Genomic DNA, 24,524 nt, shown 5'->3' with positions numbered 1-24,524 from the left:
GGAAGCGGTGATGCCAGTGGTGAGCACACCTCATGGCATGCTCTGCTTGCGCACAAGTACAAGGCCATACATGGTCTACTTGTGTGCAAGGCGCACCCATCATTGGATGGTGGATAATGATGTACCATAATGATGGCAATGCAGACAAGCAAGACTTTTATGGCACAGCATGGCACCATATTGGTTGATCAATGACAATGGAGTCTGGAGTGTGTTTGTGAGGAGGGAGCTGTTGGGATTACATGGAAGTGTATACGTGCAATAATTCTTGTTTTTTCAGCATACGTTATCTTGACCAATCAATACATTATGGTTTTATGATGTGCTAATAGTAGTATTATGGTACCAGTTATTAGCCCATTATGTTTGTCCACCTTGCATTTGCTTGGCAACTGGCAAGCAACTATTGGCTAATAGTGTGTGTAAACTGTGTTTACTGTATGTGTATGGGCAAGAAAAATGTGTGTGCAATGACCTTAATTACCATGTACGAGTCAATAGACAATGGATAGAGCATTTCAACTTCATACTTTACTCCGTTCCTCCTGTTATACTTTATTATACTTTAAATGAGGATGATGCCAACGCAAAAATCAGGAGTTGGGTATACTCCTAATATGTTACAAATCCAAGGGCCAAATACCACAATGAATGAGTTCAGTCTAATCATTGCGAACGCAGTGAGCACTTACTATGAGACCTAGCAGATCATGTCTGTCTGTCTGTCTGTCTGTCTGTCTGTCTGTGTGTGTGTGTCTGTCCCGCTATCCAAATATGGAGTGTGTTGCATCAGCAATCACTCAGCTCCATATATGGGCACAAAAGGGGCCAGGTCCACTCAGCTCCATATATGGGCACAAAAGTTGCCAGGTCCACTCAGCTCCATATATGGGCACAAAAGGGGCCAGGTCCACATATACAGTAACAGCGGAACAGACACACAGACACACAAACAGACAGACAGACAGACATGATCTGCAGGGTCTCAGCTGCGTTCGCTTCCCGCGTTTGCGCGTCTTACTGGTCTAATGTATCTTTCAGAATTAACTTCAAGTGCAAAATGTGTTAAATAAGTAATAAGTAAAATAAATTATTTAAATAATCATATATTTTTTTTAGAAACACTGGTGTCACAACCCAATGATCTAATAGTACTGCAGCAACTACCTGCAGGAATGTGGCAACTTTGATTGATTGATTGATTGAAATATTTATTAATAGTTTGCAGAATTACAGTACATTTAAAGCACAACTCAATACAAAGACTTAACTGTGAGAGGACGACCCAATAAAGCATTACACTTGTTTACAAGAGGGTCGACCTTGTTCAATTCATCAAAACATTTAGAGACGTACAAATAGACACTTTTATATAGCCAAAGAACAGAACAGGAATTCATCATAAAGGAGGTAAAAAGGGAAAAGAAACATATACAATGAGGGGGAAAAGGGCGGATGGGGGGGGGGGGGCATTTCAGATTTTACGGGGGCCAGTTTTGAACTTGTGTTTTAAAATCAGATGAAGGGAACTAATACACTATTTACTTTCAAAACTGACCTGTCAGTGTCATCATAGGCGTCCATCGGTCAGGGTTGACCATGGTTTCGCACTGCTACTCCACACTGCACTGGTCTTGTACCTTTTCCTGGGACATTTCCTGCTGAGATAAGGACTCCAGTTTGTTTTGCACTCATTGACCAAAAACTTGTTAAAAAACAAATATGCGTCATCAGAACATTGCCAGTTCCCTTTGATGAAAGAACAGTTTGTCATATAAACCTTCTTCAGGTTGTAACCATGCCAGCCCATGGCCAGTATTATATAACTGGACATGATGGGCAAAAGTCATGAAGGCACAGCATGGGCTTATTTCTACATTTCCCCTTTTTATAAGAGGTGATGGTGATAATATGCCAGTCACTGGGAGACAAGTTTTAAATCACTGAGACAAATTTACTGGGTAAGCAGTAAACATCTCAAAGTAAGCAATTTAGCCTAGATTCAGTTAATGTGATAGTTAAATAGGGCCCAAACCACATTGGTGCAAAATGCCTTCTTCAGCATACAGCATGCCCATCAGTTGGACTCCAGGATTGTTTCCTGTGGCTCATTCCTTCCCTCTCTGTACGCCTTTCATGTGTCTCTCTTACTGTCTCTATCCAAGTAAAGCAGAAGGGAGAAGCTTATAAAATGCCCCCCAGTGCAGTATGTGAAGAAAATTGCATGCCTTCAAAACACCAAAACAAAACAGTGAAATCATAAAATGCTATGTCATTGCTGTAGTGTGTAGTCCCTCCACAGTAAAAATAAATAAATCCAAAATAGACTGTGAAATTTAGCTACAAGTTCGATATTATAGATGATAAATGCTCGTATGTAATGCAATTTAAGACATTTTATTCTTATTCTTGACATTGTATCATTTAAATCAATCCCAGGCACCAATGCCATGAAATATTTTTCATACCTGGTGGTACATTTCAGCTGTGAATTTCAGATGGGAAAAAGCATGGATCTTGGGTCACGTGTCTTCAGCGAACTACTGAGATAATTAAATCCATTCAAATGACAAGCTGAGTTAAGTGATAGCCAAATTGTTCCTAGTGTACTATAATGTCCCATTTGATTTTATTTGTTTGATTAGTTATCCTAAGGCATTACCCTGGCTTTTCTGGGCAACATATGGACACAATTCACTGCAACATTCAAATGAAAACCATAAAATTCAGCCACAGGATGAAAAAGCTACTGAAAGATTCCACGTTAAAGGAATGCTATAATTAAAGCAGCCAGGCTTTATTGTTCCTTGGATCCCATCATGAAGCAAAGTGATAAAAAAGTTGTTGTTCATGCTTTGTCAGCTTTCTAAACAGGTTAAATGTAAACAGTTCTGCTGCTTGTATTTTGTAATATTTTTTTTCAGCCCACTCTTCCTCACAGAATGTCATGTTGCCCCCCCGCACCCCCACCAGTATCATATCTTTAATACAACCAGCTGTGACAATACCCATAAAATATAAATTGAAAGATTTATGATCTTTTGTTCTGGTTGGGGCACAGATTGCTATGAACTACAAAGTAAAACTGTGGAAATCAATTGACACAGACTTAACGGCAAACTTCAATGCCTTGCTATCCACAGTAGTTTGCCTATATAGGCTGCCTGCATACTATACATTGACTGGGGTCAGTCCCATACATTATCATATACTATACAGAATTATCAACACTGCATGACTTTTGTGCGTACTCTAATAGTAGAAACTTAACAGATATAAACATTAACCAATGTCACCTTTGCTTTCTTCCTGCAAACGCTAACCCCTCCTATATTCACCTAATAGTGTAGATTTTCGTCTTACACAAAAATTAAATTCCCATCGACAATGAATGGAGAATGTACGTCATATGTGGACGAGCAAATCGACACGTTACGTCATGATGATGTACAATGATAAGAGTGCCCTCACTTCACACGGGTGTGATTTTTTTACCCTATGTTCTGGTTTTACCAGAGACATAGCATTCTTTTCATTACTAGACATAACTATTTTCTGTTAAGTTGAAAGAAGGCTGTCCCACCTACCCAAAAATCATGGGGGGAAGAGGCGATGACATAGCCTACCTAAAAATATAAAATTTATGATCAATATCCAAGGAGAAAAGCAGAAGTTTGTAAGGGTCTGGAAACCATTTCTGTCTTATTTTGAATCTGAATTCCTTCAAAAGGTTGAACTGATGTTTCATTTATTATTATTAATCTTAATCATTGTATTTTGGCTACTGAAGAAGTCTTTTTTAGTTTATTTGCCTTTCCCCCTGGGCGGGCAATGTGAGCGTTGTACATGGTTTGTGTAGATTTGTGTAACCGGGAGGGACTGCATGCAAGGATTTTCAAAGTGATTGTGAACCGCATGCAATTCCTTCACAGACCTCAAGTTGAAAAACTGTGGTGTAGTGGGGGTTGTAATGTGTACGATGAATGTGGTGTCAACAAAGAAAAAATAATAATACAATAAATTATATATTATATATTGAACACAAATGTGCATTGTGCACACAAACACAAGCTACTGTACCCTGTATATATATAGTTTAAGTCCCACGAGCTGGGGTGCCTGAGGGGATAGCACACTGTTTTTATTTCCTTGTGAGGACCAGATCCAACTCATCAAGTTAGCATTCAAGCTCAATACCATTGAGCCTGGCCTTCAACTATAAACATTTATGTTTACCCTCATCCAACCAGGGACTCTAATTTGTCCATTCTCTAAGTCAAATCCTTGCTCAAGCATGGGAGTGAGAAGAAAGCTCCCTTCTCTTACAAAATTACTTATTTGAGTAATTCAAATTTTAGCCATATACTTCATTTGCACATATGTGTCCGGGCACATATTTTGCATTGTCCCCACTTTCAACACAACTACTAAGGCAGATAGCATGTACTGTAGCTATTCCATAATGATGTAACTGTTCCCCTTTTTCTCCACTGAATTCTGTAATAACTGTAGAGCTGGAAAATCTATTAACATGCTGAGCAAACTGGTAAAATGATTACTAGCAGCACTGTCAGCATTCTTAAGTGAATCAGAAGGAGACACTGGAGATGACCACATGGTTCATGATCTATACTTGTTGCCACCGTTGTAGAGACTAAATAGTTTTGGTTTTTTACTGGTTGGTGTTTTGTCTTCAGTCGGAACACTTCATCCAAGGTCCGACTGACCGCTACAAATCTTGCCTCGTTCCCATTACCTTGTGTCACTCAGGGACACAACGGCACCAGAAAAGATAGTAAACAAGAATATGCAGTAAACATAAACACGGATTCCCCTTGGGACCTATTCTTAAACTATGGCAGTCTGGATTTTGTGATTAAATGTGAGGATGCAAACTGCTACCTTTGAACAAACCTGCTTAGTAATTGTGTAACCTGTTTATGTGCGCACGCACACACGCACACACACACACACACACACCCTTTGAAAGCTTGATTCAAGAGTCCACGATGAGAGCTCACCCCGTTACTTCCCTCTCTACAGGCAGTGGTGTAAAGTAACTAAGTACATGTACTCAAGTACTGTACTTAGATTTTGAGATGTTTTTACTATACTGGAGTGTTTCCAATTTTCAGTACTTTTACATGTACTCCACTACATCTAAGAGGCAAATATTACACTTTTTCACCACTACAGTGATTTGAAAACTTGAGTTACTAGTTACTTTGTTGATATAGTATTGCAAAACATACATTATATAATAATGTAATAATATAACATATATTAACCACTTCAGCTCTACTATATATACATTTTGGCCATTTGAAAATAGCCAATCACACGGGGCCAGTCATTGGAGCAGTGTGCACCACTCAAAAATGTGAGTACTTACCAATGTCTACAGGCCAAGAAAACATTGTCTATCCAACAGACATTCCTGGTTACAAGTCATCTCTGAAAGCTCAAAACATTATGTAACATTTCACAGCACTGGCAGTACAATAGAGCCCCATTAGACTGAATAGAAGTAACGTTTCAATGTTTATTTCAAAAATACATTTGGGGGAAGGTGGGAGTTACAAAAAAGGAATAGAAAGATACTTTGTACAAAAATTACGAAAATAATTTGTCATTCAACGTCTCAACAAAAACATAAAATACATCTAAACAAACTAGCGTTATTCTCAGCAAGAGTAGTATTTGTTTTTACAAAAATAACTTTGGCTAGGACCCATTAAAACTTATTTCACTGTTGGGTTGGTCTTTACTAAAACCTCATGACCACTAACCACTCAGCCTTTAAAACGTCAAAGAACAAAACAAGAAAAAACTAAGGGAAATGCTTTCATAGGATGGAACTATTAAGTCAACAAGGTTGTTGACTCCACAAACAACTAGACAGGGAACTTGATTTAGGAGAAAAGGAGGCAGAAAGAGTTGACATCAGGTTGGTTAATATTTCCTTTGTCAACTAATCAGAACGATCGGTCATCGTCTGACTGTCCACCCAGACTGCCCAGAGATCTGATCTGTGCCATAGTGTCCAGTCCCATGTAAGCTTTCACCTCTGACCCCTCTGACCCTGAACAACCTGCCGTACGTCGCCTTCTAACACCACTCCCCTTTGACCCCGAGGAGGCCACTGACGCTGCCTTCTCACTCATGATGTCACTTACGCTTGACCTGACGGACAAATCACTGAGGGACCCGTCACTGTGGATGGAGCTGTAAACATTGCGGTTCTTGGAGCTGGATCCATGGGAACCGTTGCTATGGTGGGAGTTGCTGTTACTGTGTCCGAGGGAGATTGGTTTAGATGCCTTTCCATGAGAGCTACTTACAAGGAAACTTTTGTTGCTATGGGATCCACTGCCGTAAGATTTATGGCTACGGAAACTGCGCTCTGATCCAGAGTCATGCTGCACTTCAGGTTTAGAGTACTCATCGGGCTCCTGTCCACCACCCTCCAGATCCACATGGGGGTCTATAGCAGGTCCACTAGGCTGGCTGAGAGGAAGCTCAGTTGGTTTATCCGCAGGCAAGAAGCCCCGGGGCGAGGCTGGTGGTCTGTGGTCAAGGCTGGCCGCTGGGTCCCTTGAGGCAGCAAGTGGATTATCAACCTGGGTGCAAGATATACCGCTGTGAGCAGGGGAGGATTATCCAACGGGCCTGTTGGGCCCAGGCCCAGGGGCCTCTGAGCTAGGGGGTCCCCTGAGCTTCAGCCTTCGCGTGACCGTGTTGCTGTCGCTCAAGCTTAGGGGCCCCCAAAAAGTGCAAAGTTAATAACAGTTATTACCTTTGAACTTTTTGCCAATAATGGGCTTATCATGGCAATAAAATAAGCCAATTGAGAATGAGGGACCGCCACCCTGACCCCATGTGTATACAACTTCCCACTGTGTCTCAACTCTCAACCAATGGTTCATTGACTAATCATTTCCTAATAACAAGTAAGACGCACAAGCGCAGGAAGCGAACACAGCTCGTACATATTTGGGTTTTGGACGTATAGCTGCTTTGGGGACTCCTTATATGGTTATGGCTGAGTCATGGTGACGTAACAGCGGGATAGACACACAGACAGACAGACAGACATGATCTGCTAGGTCTCATAGTTAGTGCTCACTGCGTTCGCAATAATGACTCATCCAGACATCCCGGTGAACTTCCCCCTCTTGAGATTTTAACTTTTTCTGTATTTTTTGACCTCCTGCATGGACGGTCATGAATGTCACCAGGTCATTCAGTTCACTGTTTCTCAACTAGTAGAAATGCATGGTCAGGGACCACATGCAATACCTCCACGGACGACCTGTTGAAAACCCCCGTCCTAAATTATGATACATATTACTGCAAGTGTTTAAACCCTCAGTTTATCCATAAGGCTTCCAGAGGGAGGTCTCCAAAAACAAGGGGGGGGAGCCTTTGCATATTTGTGGCCGAGGGGCCCTTTATCTCTAGATCTGCCTATGGCTGTGAGCTTTTACTTAACAGCGATAGTGGATATAGACAAGAAATGTGGCGTGCTAGTATGGAAATGACACAGCAAATGACACACAATATTGAACCGGGGACATGCTGACCTTGGACATCTTGACTATTTACCCTGTTTATTGACTAGGGAGCATACCATTTACTCTGCTTTTGCAGAGTTTTAAGATGACTCCACACCAATCAAGTCTTGTTCAGACTAGTCAAAGACTACTTAAAACTGTCAGATTGAAACAGCCTAGCATTTTAATCAGCGCAAACCGACGAAACATAATTTCCCCCCATGCAAATTAGTCTGCATGCAGCGCTGGTTTGCAGTGTTGCCAGTTCTGCTTATTATAAACGACTTTGGGCTAGTTTTTCTGTAACATACTGTAGCTTAATATTCATAGTTGCGTGTTGCTTTATTTTGGGTGTAGTGTAGTTGCTTATTTGGACTTGCTTTCACAAATTCCTGTTGAAAATAGCTGATGTAATAGGGCTCAAGTGGTGAAACTGGTTGCTTCTTTTGGCAACACGGAGCTTCTGCAGTCGCACCAAAACAAAACACACAGCGTTTTTGGTATAGAGTTGAGATTGAGAATATGGTATCTAGTTCACACTACATGAGTCAGCATTGAAACACGACGAGCAGACTAGAGGACGGGTCCACTCACTCTACAGTGGAGTAATTTACCCCCTCATCACTACAACACAGATGACAGATAGCGTCGGCTCTCTAGGTCGGCAACCGACCGAACATGCTTGGTTCTTCATCAATGGGTTCCGAGTTCCGACACGTCGGGAAGGCGATATGGACGGCAAGCGACGGGAGCTTGTCATCAGCATAGACATATATAAAGGCTAGATGGCTCAAGGCGGAGTCTCTGATGTAGTTCACCTGGCGGCCATCTTGCCGTCTCTGACGTTTATAACAAACCAAACCGATCGGTTGAAAATTAAGCAAGTTATGGTTATTTAAAAGATACATGCCCATAGACACAATGTTATGCTGCCCCTCGGTAAGATTGCCGCCATGTAGCAACGTCGTTCTCATTGGCCAGCAGCGCGGGTGAGCCATCTAGCTTTCTTATATATATCTATGGTCATCAGGAGTCTCCTACCGACAAGCTTTCAAACGCTTTCAGACTGCCCGACAGCAGACCGTCTGTGCTGTCTGGAGCTGCCTTTAGAACCTAAAATGATGACCAGCGCAAGATTCATGATTCTGTTGTATAATCAAAATAATACTTCTGCCGTCATCGTATCTATGCCAATATCTCACTTGTACTGAGGACACAGAGCTAAGAGATTACATCAAGCATTCAACCAATAGCGATATGACATACATTTATATTGCTTGTTTGCTAAACATTCCAATAGACTTACTGTATATGCAGCATCTGCTTCTGCCTCAATATTCTGAAAACCTCCGTCATCTACAGGCACCGATGCTTCACACCCCAGAGGTTGTCTAGTGGAAGAGGAGAGCTGAGGTTTCCCCAGAGAGCTGAAGTCTGATTGGTCAATCCCAGCGATGGAGGCTAGCTGACCTAGGCTAGAAGGAACAAAGAATCAATTGGATGTTGTTGTTTTTTTTTATGAGAATGTGCATCCATTAGAGAAAGTGAGTTAAATAGCAAAGTCTTAAAAATCACAAGGTTTTTTTTATTACTCCCAAAATTAAAGCAAGACAACTGAAAACAGAACAGCCTTGCTGGAGACAATGTGGCCACAAGGAAGCGGGCCACGCTCATATTTTCTGGTCTTGTCCTAAAATTCAGAAATTCACTCCACTTTGGAGACCATTCTGTGTTTTGAGATACCTCTGTCTGTTTCTTTTCTACTGTTGGGAAATATCCCTGAAGAGTTTCTAACACATATTTAATCAAGATCCTCTTAGCAAGTAAAAAAGCAATCACACGTCGCTGGTACCAACAGGACCCACGAAAGATCAATGGATGGACATTATTGAGGAACTGTATTCTATGGAAAAACTAACATTCATACTGAGACTACAAGAGGATAAATTCTATAAAAAATGGGAAAAGTGGAATCTCTTCTCTCAGCCTAGCGATATTGCAATAGAATTTCATTGAATGTTTATTGTAATATGAAAAATGCAGCCTTTTTTCTTTCACTTTTTGTCCTTTTTCTTTCCCGTATTGTCTTGTTAGTTGAGTTTTTGTTTGTCTGTTCTTCCTTGAATAAGAATTAAGTGGAAAAAAAAAGAAAAGGTCAGGATTTAGATGACATTTTTACAATCGGCCTCAGGTCTAGTATAGTTTGTTGGGGTACAGGCTTTAGTTCCGACATACTATTGGTCCGACTGTCATTAGACAGACAACCTACCTCAAACCCTAACCTAACCATAACCGCAAGCACGGGAGCAGCGCATGTTCGACCGCTTGTCCGACCGTTGTTTCCGCATGTCCGACCTTTGGTGCGTCGGATCTGCGTGTGCATCCCTGTCTGTTGGTTACTTTTGATGCAGTAGCATAATGGTCTCTTTTTCCCCTCTTCATTTTAGAGGCATTAAAAAGAAATGTGCAGATACTGTACCTGTACCCTGACAAAGTTTGTATACTCTGATGAGAAAACAATGTTGTACATTAAGCTAATCATTTGGGGACCCCCCTAGGGTGTTTATATAAACAAATAAATTAAATTAAAAAAAAGGTATTGAACAGCACCCAGGGACCTGGTTCTGTCACTTCTGTCTCTTACTCAAGGACACTTTGTCATGATGTCAAAAGGAGCTGGATCCTTCTGATTCTGAGGTGCCCACTCTTTTTCCTGAGCCCCCGTCCTGCTGCCCAACTAACGAGAAAGCGAAAGTGTCTCAAAACAAAACCGTACTGATGTCCCATGTTGATAGCCATCAACTGACCAGCCAGACACTCAACCAATCCAGACGATGGGAGAGAAAACGAAAGGGGCTTTTGAGTATCGAAATGATACATGAATTAACGAGAAAGCGATAGTGTCTCAAAACAAAACTTAACTGAAGGAACTTTTTATAATGAAGCTACTGATGGGAAATATATTTTGGGAGGACAGGTGACCCGGCACCAACACCAATGATATCATGTTGTTAAAGTCCTGACCGCCAGTTTGGGAAGCCCCTGCTTTAGAGCTAGGTCCTGCAAGGCCCTGTAAAGTTCAACAAATATTATTATTATATTAATATTATTTATGTAAAAAAAGCTCTAAACATGTTATATGACAATTGACAACTGAATGAAGGCGAAGTTTAAATGCAGGCTGGCAGTAGCATTGGCACCAGGACCACCACTAGAGGAGACTATCAGGCGTCCTGTTTGGTGTAAGTAAGTAATTAATAACCACTTGCAATGGTGCCCTACAGTACAGTACATGTCACTTTTAAGAAAGAACCATCTGCTCAAAGCAAACCAAAACAGTAATCACCTTTAACCTGTAATACATGTTATACAATGCATTTTGTTTTCCATTTGTGTATACATGTACTGTGTGTTTGAATTATGTTTACACAGTATACGACTTGTAATGTCTGTTTTTGTTACCTGCCTAACAAAGGTAGTAGCATTTTTGCTTATATTTGATGTTCATTAACATGCTCTTTCCCTATGAAATAAATAAATAGTTATTGAACAGCACTAGCAGTTCAATAACACAGTGTCCAGCAGTTAGGGGTTCAGTGTCTTGCTCAAGGACACTTGGTCATGATGTCAAAAGGAGCTGGATCCTTCCGATTCTGAGGTGACCACTTTCTCTCGCCTTTCTCTGCCCCGCCTCGCTCCCATTGTTTACATTGTGTTTAGTATCCAAGATGGCCGCAGCACCAGGAGGGGGTGGGGCAGAGGGTATCGGGGCGGGGTCGACATATGCTCTAAAGGCCTCTACATAGTCCGTTTTGTTCCTTGCGTGGGGGAGTCAAACGGACACAAAAAACACAAGGTTATTTTATACATGCATTGCGTTGCTTGCGTCGGATTATAAATCACTAATGTGCAAGCATCTACTCGTCCACTAGATGGCAGCTGTGACAGTATGAAGCTGTCCCAGAATGCAACGCTGCATTTTCAGGAAGTGAATAGATCTGGTCTTTTTTTCCCCCGTGTTGTTGTTGCAACTTCAATGCAAGGCTGATGGCCAAAACTACACCAGTATTTATGCCATCATAAACTGTGCCCACTGCCCAACTAACGAGAAAGAGAAAGTGTCTCAAAACAAAACCGTACTGATGTCCCATGTTGATAGCCATCAACTGACCAGCCAGACACTCAACCAATCCAGACGATGGGAGAGAAAACGAAAGGGGCTTTTGAGTATCGAAATGATACATGAATTAACGAGAAAGCGATAGTGTCTCAAAACAAAACTTAACTGAAGGAGCTTTTTATAATGAAGCTACTGATGGGAAATATATTTTGGGAGGACAGGTGACCTGGCCCTGTAAAGTTCAATGTTTCATCATTAGTACATTTTGCAAATCATGGTCACATTCTGGAAAAAGTACACACCGGTCTTGTGTCTGAACACAGCTTTGATGGATGTGTTCTGCCCCCCTCCCCCCATCAAACAAATGTTTGGTCAAACCATTGAGCTTCCACTGGAAATGCATTGGAGTGGCCATTAAAACACATACAAAACACAAGACCGGTGTCTTGAATGTGTGAATGCAGCCCAGTAAGGGCATATGTCGACCCTGCCCCACTCCCCTCTGCCTTACCCCCTCCTGGTGCTGCGGCAAAGCAAAGTTCTTTGTTTACCCAGGGAAGTGGACTAAGCCAAGGACTTGTTTACAGCCACACCCTGCTCATAGAACATTTCATGGTAGGGGTTCAATGCCTTGCTCAAGGGCACTTCAGCGGTGGTAATTTTAACGTGTCGGTACGGGGATGCGAACTGGCGACCTTCCGGTATCAAGACCGTTTGGCCACCGCTGCCCCTTGGATCCTAAATCGATCGGCCATCTTGGATCCTAAACACAATGTAAACAATGGGACCGGGGTGGGGAAAAGAAAGGCTCTTAACGAGAAAGTGAAAGTGTCTCAAAACAAAACTTAACTGAAGGGGCTTTAGATAATTAAGCTACTGCTGGGAAATATATTTTAGGAGGACAGCTGACCGGTAGCTTACAAAACACAGACAGCAGAAGCAGAACATATCAATGTTTGAAAATTCCCAAACTGGAACACTAGTTTGGTCAAAATAGTAGAGTGAAAATGACAGTAACCACTAACTAACCGTTCCAAACACCACCAAACATGCTTTCCAAAATAAGTGGGGGATTGAGGGGTGTGCTGGTTCACTCGGGGATCAACAAGGTTTCTACTGTAGAAATCAAATCTGCCCATTCAACTTGATGAATCCAATGAAGCTCAATGCTGGATCTCTAAAATAGTAATTCGATAAAGAGTCAAATTGATCCATTTACACAATGGTGTAGCAGTAGCTAAAGCTAGAAACCTATAGGTTTCTGTAACCACACAAAAAATGGCAGATAAATATGCATTTATCCATCGCAAATCAATATTAAAAAAGAAACCTGACTTTGAAGTGAATTATCTGTACATAACTACATACATACTGTACGTACATTTAATCTAAGATTAAAGTATTGCAATTCCACTTCAAATCAGAGTTGTGCACACTATCCCATTGATTGCTCTGGGTGGGTTGCAAATGATGCTAGTCATACTTTGGTGGGGCTCCTTATAAGACGTTCGTTTGGCCCCGACTACTAGCATATATTTCATTTGCATTCACTTATCTTGCCAATGCCTTGTTCTGGGCATGCTATAATAGACAAACATTCGAAAATAGGCAAACATTTTGCAAAAATAGCCTATCAACAGGCTTACAATGCATCACATTGCAACACGTTGTAAGCTTGTAGATTGGCTACTTTCGGTGAAGAGATTTGGTATAGAGAGAAAAAACGAGGGAGCCAAGTATAGACCAAGCCCCCAGAATGGCTGGCGAATGTTGAAGCCGCAAGACGTAGTGTTTAGAGCTGGAACTGTGCATTTAGCACTGCTGGGGTTTAACATTGCACTTCCGCATTTGCGGAAGTAGAGCGTTCTTCCAGGTGCTTCAAAACACTACTGAGCAACTTCCATTGAAATGAATACTAGGGGGCGGGGCTGTCCGCACTCTATCCTTTATAACTCTATGTCTATGGTATTATATAGTATTTAAGTTTGCTCTAGTTGCTCATTAGAAATAGGTCACTTACATTTTAATTTCACCTCTATCCACTATGTTCCAGTTTGGGCCAGTTGGCATATGTGTGGATATGGCATATCTATGGATATGCCAACTGGCACACAGTCTGAGTGAGTAACACATTGACATCTGTGTTTACGTTCCGGGAATGGTCAGCTGTCGTCCTCACAGCTATACTTCATCGGTTGAGTTTCGTTTTGAGACTGACAAAAACAAAAAGACCCTTTCATTTTTTAACTCTCCTTGTCCGAGTCTGGATCAGGTGATGTTGATGGCCACTGAACTAAATTATAAAGGGAGAAAGGGGAGACCTTCGGTGGGGAAATCTGTTTCATCTTCAGCCAGCTGAAGGCTGCTCAGAGAGAGCAGTTAGGGGTTAAGTGTCTTGCTCACGGAAAAGCAGGACCCATTCAGCTTTAGCCACCCAGCTACAGGTATACACGGCAATACAGGAACTTACAGAAGGGCCTTTCAGCTGAGGCTGTTTAAGGAATGAAAAAGGAAACAGGGATGTGGAAACAGGGATGTGCCTAGAGGTGAACCTGGGGTTCTTTTAAATTCTAAAAGGTTAGGTGCTGTTGCAAGTATTAAAGCAACAGGTAAGTCTAAGGTTTTGAGGAAAGATGTGTTTCTATTGTCTTATAATATTACCTACCCAGCATCCTTCAGGAGGTCCAGGAAGGCGTGGAACTTGGTAAATGAGTTCTCAATACTATCCAGGACTGCCTCGTCCTCAAGGGCACTGGAGGCAGTTGCCACTGACCGATAGTTAGGGGCCACAAGCGCCTCAGACATAGAAAGATTGACGCTGCGAAGACGTGCATTCGCCATCTCATACTGAACAGGAAAGAAGAAAAGATTGTAAATGTGATCTCTTGCTTGCTCTCAAAGTTCTACTTGTGTCAGTGTTTAAACATTGTATTAAGCCTATACTACAGTATGCCGTGTTTAAGAGAATATTCACATAACTTTGGCCTCATAGCATACTGTAATTACCATATATGCCGACTGCTGAGTCATATTTTAAGGTTCTCGGAAAAGACGAAGTCAAAGATAATGACTTAGGCAAAAAGTGCTTTCAGTAATTTCACAAGTCATATTTGATCTGCCTTTATTTATATCTGCCCAGCTTCACCTTGCCTTATTGCCTATGTCCTCAGATTGCTTGTTACATTCTTAAAACACTTTGGCCCTCATTTATCAATGCGGCGTACGCCCAAATATGGGCGTACACCGGAATCACAGCAGTTTTCTGCATTTATCATTCCCGTATGAACTTAAACTTGAACCTGTGCCCGGCCAAATATCACGTCAGGTTGGGAGCTGTCGTAGGCTTTGTCCTCACCTGTTTCTCTGTCGTAGAAAAGCGGAGCAGCCATCGTCTGACCAGCTGACAGGCTGTCACAAGCATCTAAAAGATATGTTTTCACTAATGAACGAAAATAACATCGCCTGGATGCAACTGGGACGTATCCTCAGTGATGTATCCAAAGGTCATCAGGGTTTCGGGTCTCTCGAACATCATACCCCTCACTCGGGTGACCCAGCCGGGGTGATCAAGTCCCGACTTACGTCCCAGTAGCTACCCTCGATCAGACCACTAGGGAAAGACAGGACCGCACTAATACTAATACGGGTAGGCTACTGCAATCTACTGCAGGCCCATGTCTTTTTCGAGTTACGGTATGTGCAATCTCCTAGCAGCTCGTCTCGTCCTCGTTTAAAGATAAACCTGACGCGTCGCTCGAATGCCGAGCCAGTGCAAGTGGGGACCGCATCCGCATCTTTAGGTAGGCTAACCCAGCCAGCCCACCACCACCAGTAGGCTACCACTGTACTCATAAGGTTTAGGCTGCGCATTCATTGACAGCCCAGCCACTGCAGCAGGAAATCTAATATAGACTGTCATAAACGTGCATGGTCACGGTGTCACGGACCATAGAGACAGACAGGAGGAGATGCAGCAAAACAGCAGCGTGTGTGTGCACGGTTGTCATGGGCTGTGCACGTCCAAACTCATTTCCAATGACATATGTGAGATCAGAAATAGGTCGTTATTTTTTTATCCCACGATTTTGTAACCCATTTTTCACCCCTGTGTCAATTATCTAATGTGATCCTGGGCTCTACACACCCTCTGCCAACCTAGTCCCCATATATGGGGGACATGGGGAGAGCAACGCACTTGAACTCATGCTTCCTTCATGCCTGATCGTCCAAGTTGCTCCATGCTTGCCACACATGATAGGGGGAGTTTCCCTGGTTGGACGTAGCGCGTGGAAGGAACACGTTATTCCAACCAGATCCTTTCCCCTCCATCAGGCACCCCGGCTGGCCAGGGGGAGGAAGTTTAAAGAACAGGATTACTACATGTTTTTTGTGAGGGTACCTACCCTAGGGGACACGGGGAGAACATGCAAACTCCACACATAATTGTTATTTAATTCATGGTTCACAGGTTCAGGTTTTCGTTCACCAATATATCTTGTTGTATATTGAATGAATAAAGACTTTTAATACGTTGTCGTATTGCAGTTGTTCATGTCGCAAAAACAAGGGCGAGGCTTGATTTCATAGGGTGTGCCAGATTGATTTCAGCCGTCACATTTATTAACGCTCGGAACCACTTCATAAATAAAATGTCGTGCCGGCGTCAGTGTACTCCAAAACCGACACTCGAATTTGAGGCAGATTTTATACTCCATTGATATATGAGGGCCCATCTGCCCAAGTCATCTCTTTGACTTAGGCAGAAACTGACTTTGGAATGTAACAAGCATTCTGATTAGCTTAGTTTAGGACATAGGCAACGAGGCACAATGATGCAGCAGTGTTAGGAGAGTAAAAAGTTACTTACTATAGGCAATTATGAGGCTAATGATAATGTAATATTTGAACATTTGCCAGAAAGACATAAATTGGAGTCAATGTTTAAACACCCAACCCCATTTGTCTCCTGGTTATCACAATATCTTCAAGGTCGGATAAAATCAATAGTAGATCACAACATCTTCTTTCTTTTTACACTTTAGAAGTTTTCTAACATTTGACTAATAAATCTCTACAGTAGCTCTGCTGGTTAGTCACAATTTTTGATGAAGTCTGACACATAGGAAGGCCTGTCACACGTGGTCAGAAAGGATTCCTTAGGCTTAGGAGGCTTAAGAGTAAAAATGATCTGTTATTACATTATGTGGCGTCCATGTTCTTTACAACAGAACATTATGTCATAACACTGAGAAACACTGTGAACTTAAAACAGGATCTATTGTTAAAAAGATAAGCATATAATGTCATTGAGATGTGTCATGACAATAGGGCAGTTTCTATGTCAGCAAAATAGGGTAATGAATTTGAATGGTTTTAAATCTGTCACTACTCAGTGCTAAATACATTTGGTGCAGTTAAGTTATGATGCATTTCCAATGTTTGACAACATGAAACTCCATTCAGAATATTGGCTGGAGCTGGCTGTCATGAATTAGAATAAAGTGACCCGCACACTGTCAGCACTTTTATTCAAACGTTTTGGTCAAAACTAGACCTTTGAAGAAGAGTAAACTACACTTGAATAAAAGTGTTCCTATTGGGCCAGTGCAGACGGTGTGTGGGTCACTTCATGATTATTCTCTATGTTGATCCCTGCCTATGCACCCGTCTCTGAGACGACCAGGTGTGCATAAGACTGATCCCTGCCTATGCACCCGTCTCTGAGACGACCAGGTGTGCATAAGACTGATCCCTGCCTATGCACCCGTCTCTGAGACGACCAGGTGTGCATAAGACTGATCCCTGCCTATGCACCCGTCTTTGAGACGACCAGGTGTGCATAAGACTGCGAAACTCACAAATTAACGGTTATTATGTAAATCAAGCACACCACACTCAAATACTTGCTGCTATCAAATGGTCCTCAGTTAAATACCAACCACTGAGATCAGCTAACACTGCTGCAGTAGCAATGTGAAAACTCTGGAAGAGGAGTATCAGTACCTCCATGACCCTGGACTCAGCTTTCAGTCTGGCTCTGTGCTCTTCCGCCAGTCTCATACGACAATCCTCTAGCTCCATCTGTAGGAGTCAGAGAGACACACACACACGCACACACAATGTGAATGCTTGAAACGGGTCAAAATGTGTGTGTAGTCTGTGTACGTGCATGCATGAGTTTAATTTAAACCAGTATAAAAGTAAATGTCAAGATCCGAAATAGCCAGTAATAACACAGTCCGGTTCACACACAGATCTTACCTGCATACGTCGACGGCTGACAGCAGATAGAGTTGGCTCAACTTCAACCACCACCTCCTCTACCTCCTCCTCTTCCTCCTCTTCGTCCAACTCTGATTCCAAGGTAACTTTCACAGAGGCTGCACCCTGTTGAAGACCGTATAGTAGTGTTTTACTGTATAGTATTGTGCAGTAAGACTATGAATGCTTCAACACTATAGAGAATGACACAAATAACTCAACTCAACACACAATTACATGGATTTCACTAAAGCAAAAATAAAGTCCTACTGTGCGATTTGTGAAACAGTACGAAAGGAGCCCTCCACACTAGCATTGACTCCGAGTCCTAACCAATTAACAAAATATGTAAAATTAAATTATGATATTTTTAGTAATACTGTTTCTGCTGTTCTGTATGCATACTACCAATCAGGTGAAGAAATCACAGATTGAGGCTTTAACATGAAATATCCTATCAACAAGCTATCAAAGCACCTGCGACACATTGAGAGCTTGATAGGCTATTTTCACTGCACAACATGCTTTCATAGAAAACATGCCGGCTTCTATGGAATCCAAATGACTGAAATCAGTCGTGGCGACGTTGATCCATGCAATTAGTAGTGGCAGCAGATCTGGATGTCAGACCATATTAATGTGCATCATGTGTAGGCATTAGGCAATGGTGGACATTCTGTTCACAACTCAGATAAGTAGAACAAAAAGCTTTTCCATACCTGAAAGCTCTGCTCCACCATGGTAAGACCAGGAGACAGACCACTGAAACAAAACTACATTTCAGACTACTTTGTTCTACTTAAGCACATACAAACTCCACTGGAGATTTGAGAGTTAATTGTCTTCCCAATTTAAATTATGACAGGGTTTTGGCATGGGAATTTGGAATGTTCACAAGCAAGACTTTTGCACACCTTCATAATATAAAACAAAAAATACATCAGAGAACACCAAGCTAGGGTTGACAAACTTAAAAGAAAATACTCAGTCACATAGTCTTCAAATGCAATAATTTGTTTTACACAAAGAAAACCTTCATGGAGTTGTCTTAGGTTTAGATGACCTGATGAAAGGCCTCAGGGCCAAATGTATTTTTCTGGCATGGGAATGTTGCCATACATTGCATATGTCAACATTACAGTTGCAAATTAAGTAAAACAAAAAGGTTAGTAAATCATTTTTAAGGCTAGGATTAGAGTTCCTAAAAGGTAACTTTAGTACATTTAATAAATAAACACATTTATCAACATTTAGTTGATCATAAAATGTTGATAGTATACTTATATATTATATTGGTTTTTTATTCATATTATATAATAATTATAATGATGTGTTTTTCTTTTCTTTATGTTTTTGCTTCATTTAGATCAGCCTGAATCGAACACTATGCTGCAAATATATGAATTCCTTTGACTGAACTGATCTTTGTATGACTATGTCCTCACCTCTGGCGTTGGGAACGTGCAGCAGTGCGCCAAGGCACACCTCTGGAGCGACATGAGGGCCTCTGTTGCTGGACAACTCCTGGACTCCACCTGCCAGCTGAGGTCCCTCTCCGAGTGGCTAGGACAGGACCATGGATGGTTAAAAACAGAAATCAGCGAGAAAATAAACATGGATTTAACACAGAATTGTAAAAGTATTTTGAGTCCAACTATAAGACTGAGCCTATACTATCAATGCCTTCCACAATAGTTCAGTGTCTCTCCTCTCACTAATTAAATTATCCAATCTGTGTTTAGGCCCTGGGTCTGGCTTACTATCGTAGCCGTCCTCAATACTCCGGCTGAAGCCAGAGGCTCAGCTGCCTTCCTGCAGAGTACTAGCTTCTGTACCCCGGCTATAATCGTGCAGGCTATGGAGTTAGTCAGTGGCAAAACTGGATCAAATGTTGTTTGCAATTTAAGGGTGCACGTCCACTTGGAAGCCGATATTACAATATCTTGCTATAAATCTTTTCAAAATGTTGTTGTTTTTTAAATCTAGAAAGAGCTTGGAATGTACAATCTTTCACTCCAGTACTATACCATGAGTTTAAAGGCCAATTTATAATTCACACAACTCTTTCAACAAGTGAGGATGTGACCCAATAATTAGTTGTCCAAAAGGTTTTAGTACTTATCATTTTGTCAAATTCTAGCAAAAGGGCACACCACTACAAATGGCTAAAATCATGCAGCAGTTATAACTGTAATTACATTAGTTATGTGTTCTGATTTTGCATTATGACTGCTACAAGTATAAGATGTTCCTATGAATAAAAATTGACAATTATGTACAGGTATATACAGGTATATTGAATATACAATATAAATATGTACCTATCCTGAATGCAGCTTTCCCTCTGGCTGAATTGGACAACGGTCTTCTTTTAGGGCCAGCAGTTTTCGGTGAGTCTTTGTGGGTGGGTGGTTTGATCCAGTTGTACTGCAATAAAGAACAGTCAACATTCACGCTATGAAAAATAAAAAAAAAGAAAGAAAGAAAAAACTAAAACTGTGAATCATTAATTCAGTATTTCTACAAAAAGCATATTTACATGAACAGACCTCCTCATTCACGTACACATTGTTTGCTTGAACATTAACCACAAAAGATTACCTCTGATGACTGTCCATCAGCGTTCATCAGGATCTTCTCTATTATAGTTTTTATGAGCACCTTGTCTGTAGGAGGCAGGAGAACAAAACAACACATAGACAAACAATCTACTGGAATGGTTTGTTGACCAATATTTGATATGGACTGGATACATTGTAATATTGTATTAGCTTGAGCATCCTGAGAAAAGAAACCCCAGTGAATTCTGGCGTGTGGCTCCTCACCGACTAAAGGGTTACTTCTGATATCCAGCACACACAGAGTAGAGTTAGTCTTCAAGGACTCCAATAGACACTGAGCTCCCTTGTTGGACAGACCACACTTCTGTAGGTCCACAGCTGTTGGATAAATAATCATATATGATAAGCCATGTACACAGACTGGTGGCAAATTTAGACTCTGAAAGGAACTGCAAAATGCACACACACACACACACACACACACACACACACACACTAACCTTTAACCCAAAGGTCCTCAGCCAGTTCGTGTGCAAGGGCTGCAGCCCCCCGGTCCCCTATGAGAAGGTTACAGTTGAGGGTGACTCGCCGGAGACCTGCCATTCCCTCAAATTGTGGTTGGCGATACCTCAGCGACTGAGCCCACCCTTCACCATGCCGCCGCATTCCCTGGTGCTGCAGGTGGGAATGCGATTGCAGAAACATTAGGGACAGCAGGACAACACCACATCGAATGAGGAGAAACATTAGGGACAGCAGGACAACACCACATCGAATGAGGAGAAACATTAGGGACAGCAGGACAACACCACATCGAATGAGGAGAAACATTAGGGACAGCAGGACAACACCACATCGAATGAGGAGAAACATTAGGGACAGCAGGACAACACCACATCGAATGAGGAGACCGAAACATTAGGGACAGCAGGACAACACCACATCGAATGAGGAGACCGAAACATTAGGGACAGCAGGACAACACCACATCGAATGAGGAGAAACATTAGGGACAGCAGGACAACACCACATCGAATGAGGAGACCGAAACATTAGGGACAGCAGGACAACACCACATCGAATGAGGAGACTGAAACATTATGGACAGCAGGACAACACCACATCGAATGAAGAGACTGAAACATTAGGGACAGCAGGACAACACCACATCGAATGAGGAGAAACATTAGGGACAGCAGGACAACACCACATCGAATGAGGAGAAACATTAGGGACAGCAGGACAACACCACATCGAATGAGGAGAAACATTAGGGACAGCAGGACAACACCACATCGAATGAGGAGACTGAAACATTATGGACAGCAGGACAACACCACATCGAATGAAGAGACTGAAACATTAGGGACAGCAGGACAACACCACATCGAATGAGGAGACCGAAACATTAGGGACAGCAGGACAACACCACATCGAATGAGGAGAAACATTAGGGACAGCAGGACAACACCACATCGAATGAAGAGACTGAAACATTATGGACAACAGGACAACACCACATCGAATGAAGAGACTGGAATCTGGGGGGAAATGCATGTACACAAAACGTTTTGAATAATGCCACACGTGTCAATGTTAATCAAAAATTATCATCATCAAATTGTTCAGTGAACATCATAACAGCATGAGTCCACGGTTAATAGTCTCTTCTGTTTTTAACGGTGCTGTAAATGATATTTGTTTGTTAAAATACCTGTTAAATAGCTCTATATTCCTAATCATCCCTATAGTGTTAGTTCCGTAACAGGAGTTTCTCTCTCCTGACTGGATGAAATAAGTGTGAAGTGTCCCACCAGAAAATTTATTTTCTGTTTACTAAAGAGCTGGAGAGACTTACTGAACAAACACTACAGCAATAAGAATACACATTTAAATATTTTAACAAAACACTTAGGCTTACAACACCTTTAGGTGACAGCTTCTGGGAACTCAGATGAAGTATCCACATTCAAACATGCCACTAGATGGCGACAGTACCATTCTCATCTCTATGGCATTCACAGAAAGAGCAGAAAGAGGCTGTGATTTCTTTCCAGTCTCAGCTTAAACTATGCTGCCTTGGAGAAATGTAACTACTGTGAAATTGTTCATACAAAAAGTAATACATTTTTAAATACACATTTTAGCTTTAGTTGCAAGATATTATACCTTGATTATGTTGGCCATGTGCTCAGCCCCTCTCCAGGTGAGATTACATCCCGTAAAATCCACTGTCTTAATACTTGCAGAGTACTTCACACTTTGGCAAATCACTAAAAGTTAGACAGAGAACAAACTTGGATACTGTAGTGTAACAATAACTCACTGTTTAGAGACTTTCACAGTTGTTACAATGAAGAGAAAAGTTATACAAGGTACAAACTAAATACACATACCCTCTAACCCATCATCACCAATTGGACAGTTAGCCAGAGACAGGTTTTCCAAGGATTTATTTTCCCCCAAACCCTAGACAGAATATAAAGGAATAGAACAGAGAAGAGACCGTGATGAATCAGCGCAGTGTCAATCAAGCTTTATTGCTACAGTACTCTACTTAGTACTTAGCCTATGTTGTACCTTTGTTAAAGCGATGAGGTCCCTTTCTCTCAGTGGAAGTCCATTAAGCTGCAGAGTCTTAAGGCTGGGAGAGACAGCAAGACAATCTCTTAGTGCCTTACACAACTTCAGTATCGTGTCCTTGCAGCAGATAGCAGGTATCTTCTTCCTGTAGCTGGACTTGTAGCACCTGCTATCTGAGAGGAAGAGATGGCCAAGTAAGTCACAAACCATTTTCCTTCAACTGAAAATAAACATGCTCTGAAAATGCACGTGGACCACGACCACCCATCTGACCACTTAACACGGCTGATAGCAATTATGATATAATAAATATAAATCGTAAAACAAAATAAATGTTTAGTTTATTGTCCTTCATCTCCACCTTACCTACGTCTCCAGCATTTAGAGCAGCTTGGTATGTGCTGTGGATTGCAATGTGGTGCAGGTGTTTGTTGATAGAGATAGAGCCGAGTATGGGCAGCCAGTCTGTCACTTTGACTTTGTCAGCACTGAGGTCCAGTATGCCTTTAGTCAGATTCACATTTACTGCTGGGAGCGGTACTGAGTCCTGTCTGGCACAGGCGTAGTCATAATACGCTTTGAAGTCCTGGGCACCACGCCGTCGAATCTGTGCACTGTCTTGGATCATTTTAGATCTAGCAGAAAAAGATAGACAATATCACAAATCGTGAACAAACAGCAATGTACTACTTTTCTTTATAATCTTGATATTTGCAGTAGGAGCTGAATTCTATTCTATTTCTATAATTATATTATAACACACACACACACACACACACACATAGTATCCCATCACATGATCACAGTAGTATCCCATTCCCAAGTAAGGTTTATAATAATATATTTGTTATTATGCTAATATTAACGAACACAAAACGTCTGGCACACCGCAGACAAACATAAGGATCCTGTCTGTTTAGAGAGAGATAATATAGGACTAACGTTACACTGACAAATAAATACACCTGTCAACTGATTACGCTTCAATGGCTAACTATACTAGCCAGCTCCCCCAAATAACGCCGGGTAGCGTGGTTGCATGGTATTCTAACGGCTCCATAATCCTTTCATAAACTGCTTACCTGTTGCTGTTATAGACTAGAGCACCTAGAATCTTTAGAACTGTTTTGACGATGTTCCCTTGGTTTCCTAACTGCCAACCCGGTTGTTGTTGTTGTTGTTGTCAATGGAGAGGCGCTGAGGAGAAGCTGGCTCCCCCTCGTGCTGTGGAGGAGCAATGGTCTGTAAAGCGCTTGTGTGAAAGTGGGTGGTCCTTTCTGCTGGGAGGGAGACATCTTCTCTCCCTTCAAAACCAACCGAACCCAGCCATTCTATGGACCCTCTTTGTATTGAGTTTGTGCTTGAAATGTAGTGTAATTCTGCAAACTGTTAATACATATTTCAATCAATCAATCAAGCAAGAAGAACAGGAATAGTTCCTGTGTA

The 24,524-nt window shown here is 41.7% G+C and overlaps 1 protein-coding gene across 1 annotated transcript; it reads right to left on the bottom strand.

Moving 5' to 3' along the window:
• Window positions 1-5,570: 5,570 nt before the first annotated feature.
• Window positions 5,571-24,171, bottom strand: cep78 (centrosomal protein 78). Its single transcript, XM_080765975.1, has 16 exons — window positions 24,161-24,171; window positions 23,445-23,713; window positions 23,076-23,251; window positions 22,892-22,964; window positions 22,665-22,768; window positions 20,996-21,170; window positions 20,760-20,873; window positions 20,536-20,600; window positions 20,256-20,361; window positions 19,380-19,497; window positions 18,654-18,696; window positions 17,935-18,060; window positions 17,677-17,754; window positions 14,339-14,520; window positions 8,860-9,028; window positions 5,571-6,620 (listed from the first exon to the last, which is right to left on the bottom strand). Exons 2-16 carry the CDS (start codon window positions 23,704-23,706, stop codon window positions 5,976-5,978), a joined length of 2,436 nt encoding a protein of 811 aa, XP_080622101.1. The 5' UTR covers window positions 23,707-23,713; window positions 24,161-24,171; the 3' UTR covers window positions 5,571-5,975.
• Between the last annotated feature and the right edge of the window lie 353 nt (window positions 24,172-24,524).

Source organism: Protomyctophum bolini (genome assembly GCF_963924005.1).
Source record: "Protomyctophum bolini genome assembly, chromosome: 6".
NCBI classification, from domain to species: Eukaryota; Metazoa; Chordata; class Actinopteri; order Myctophiformes; family Myctophidae; genus Protomyctophum; species Protomyctophum bolini.
Note: the sequence above shows the minus strand (reverse complement) of the source record. Positions and strands in the feature narration are given on the sequence as shown.

What these genes read in the sequence shown, in the direction of transcription:
- cep78 (XM_080765975.1), bottom strand. Translation starts at nt 23,706, where the DNA reads ATGATCCAAGACAGTGCACAGATTCGACGGCGTGGTGCCCAGGACTTC. An exon ending in TGGTGATGATGGGTTAGAGG is followed by an intron (nt 22,769 to 22,891) that starts GTATGTGTATTT and finishes TCTAACTTTTAG; the next exon opens with TGATTTGCCAAAGTGTGAAG. An exon ending in CAGAAGTAACCCTTTAGTCG is followed by an intron (nt 20,601 to 20,759) that starts GTGAGGAGCCAC and finishes TGCCTCCTACAG; the next exon opens with ACAAGGTGCTCATAAAAACT.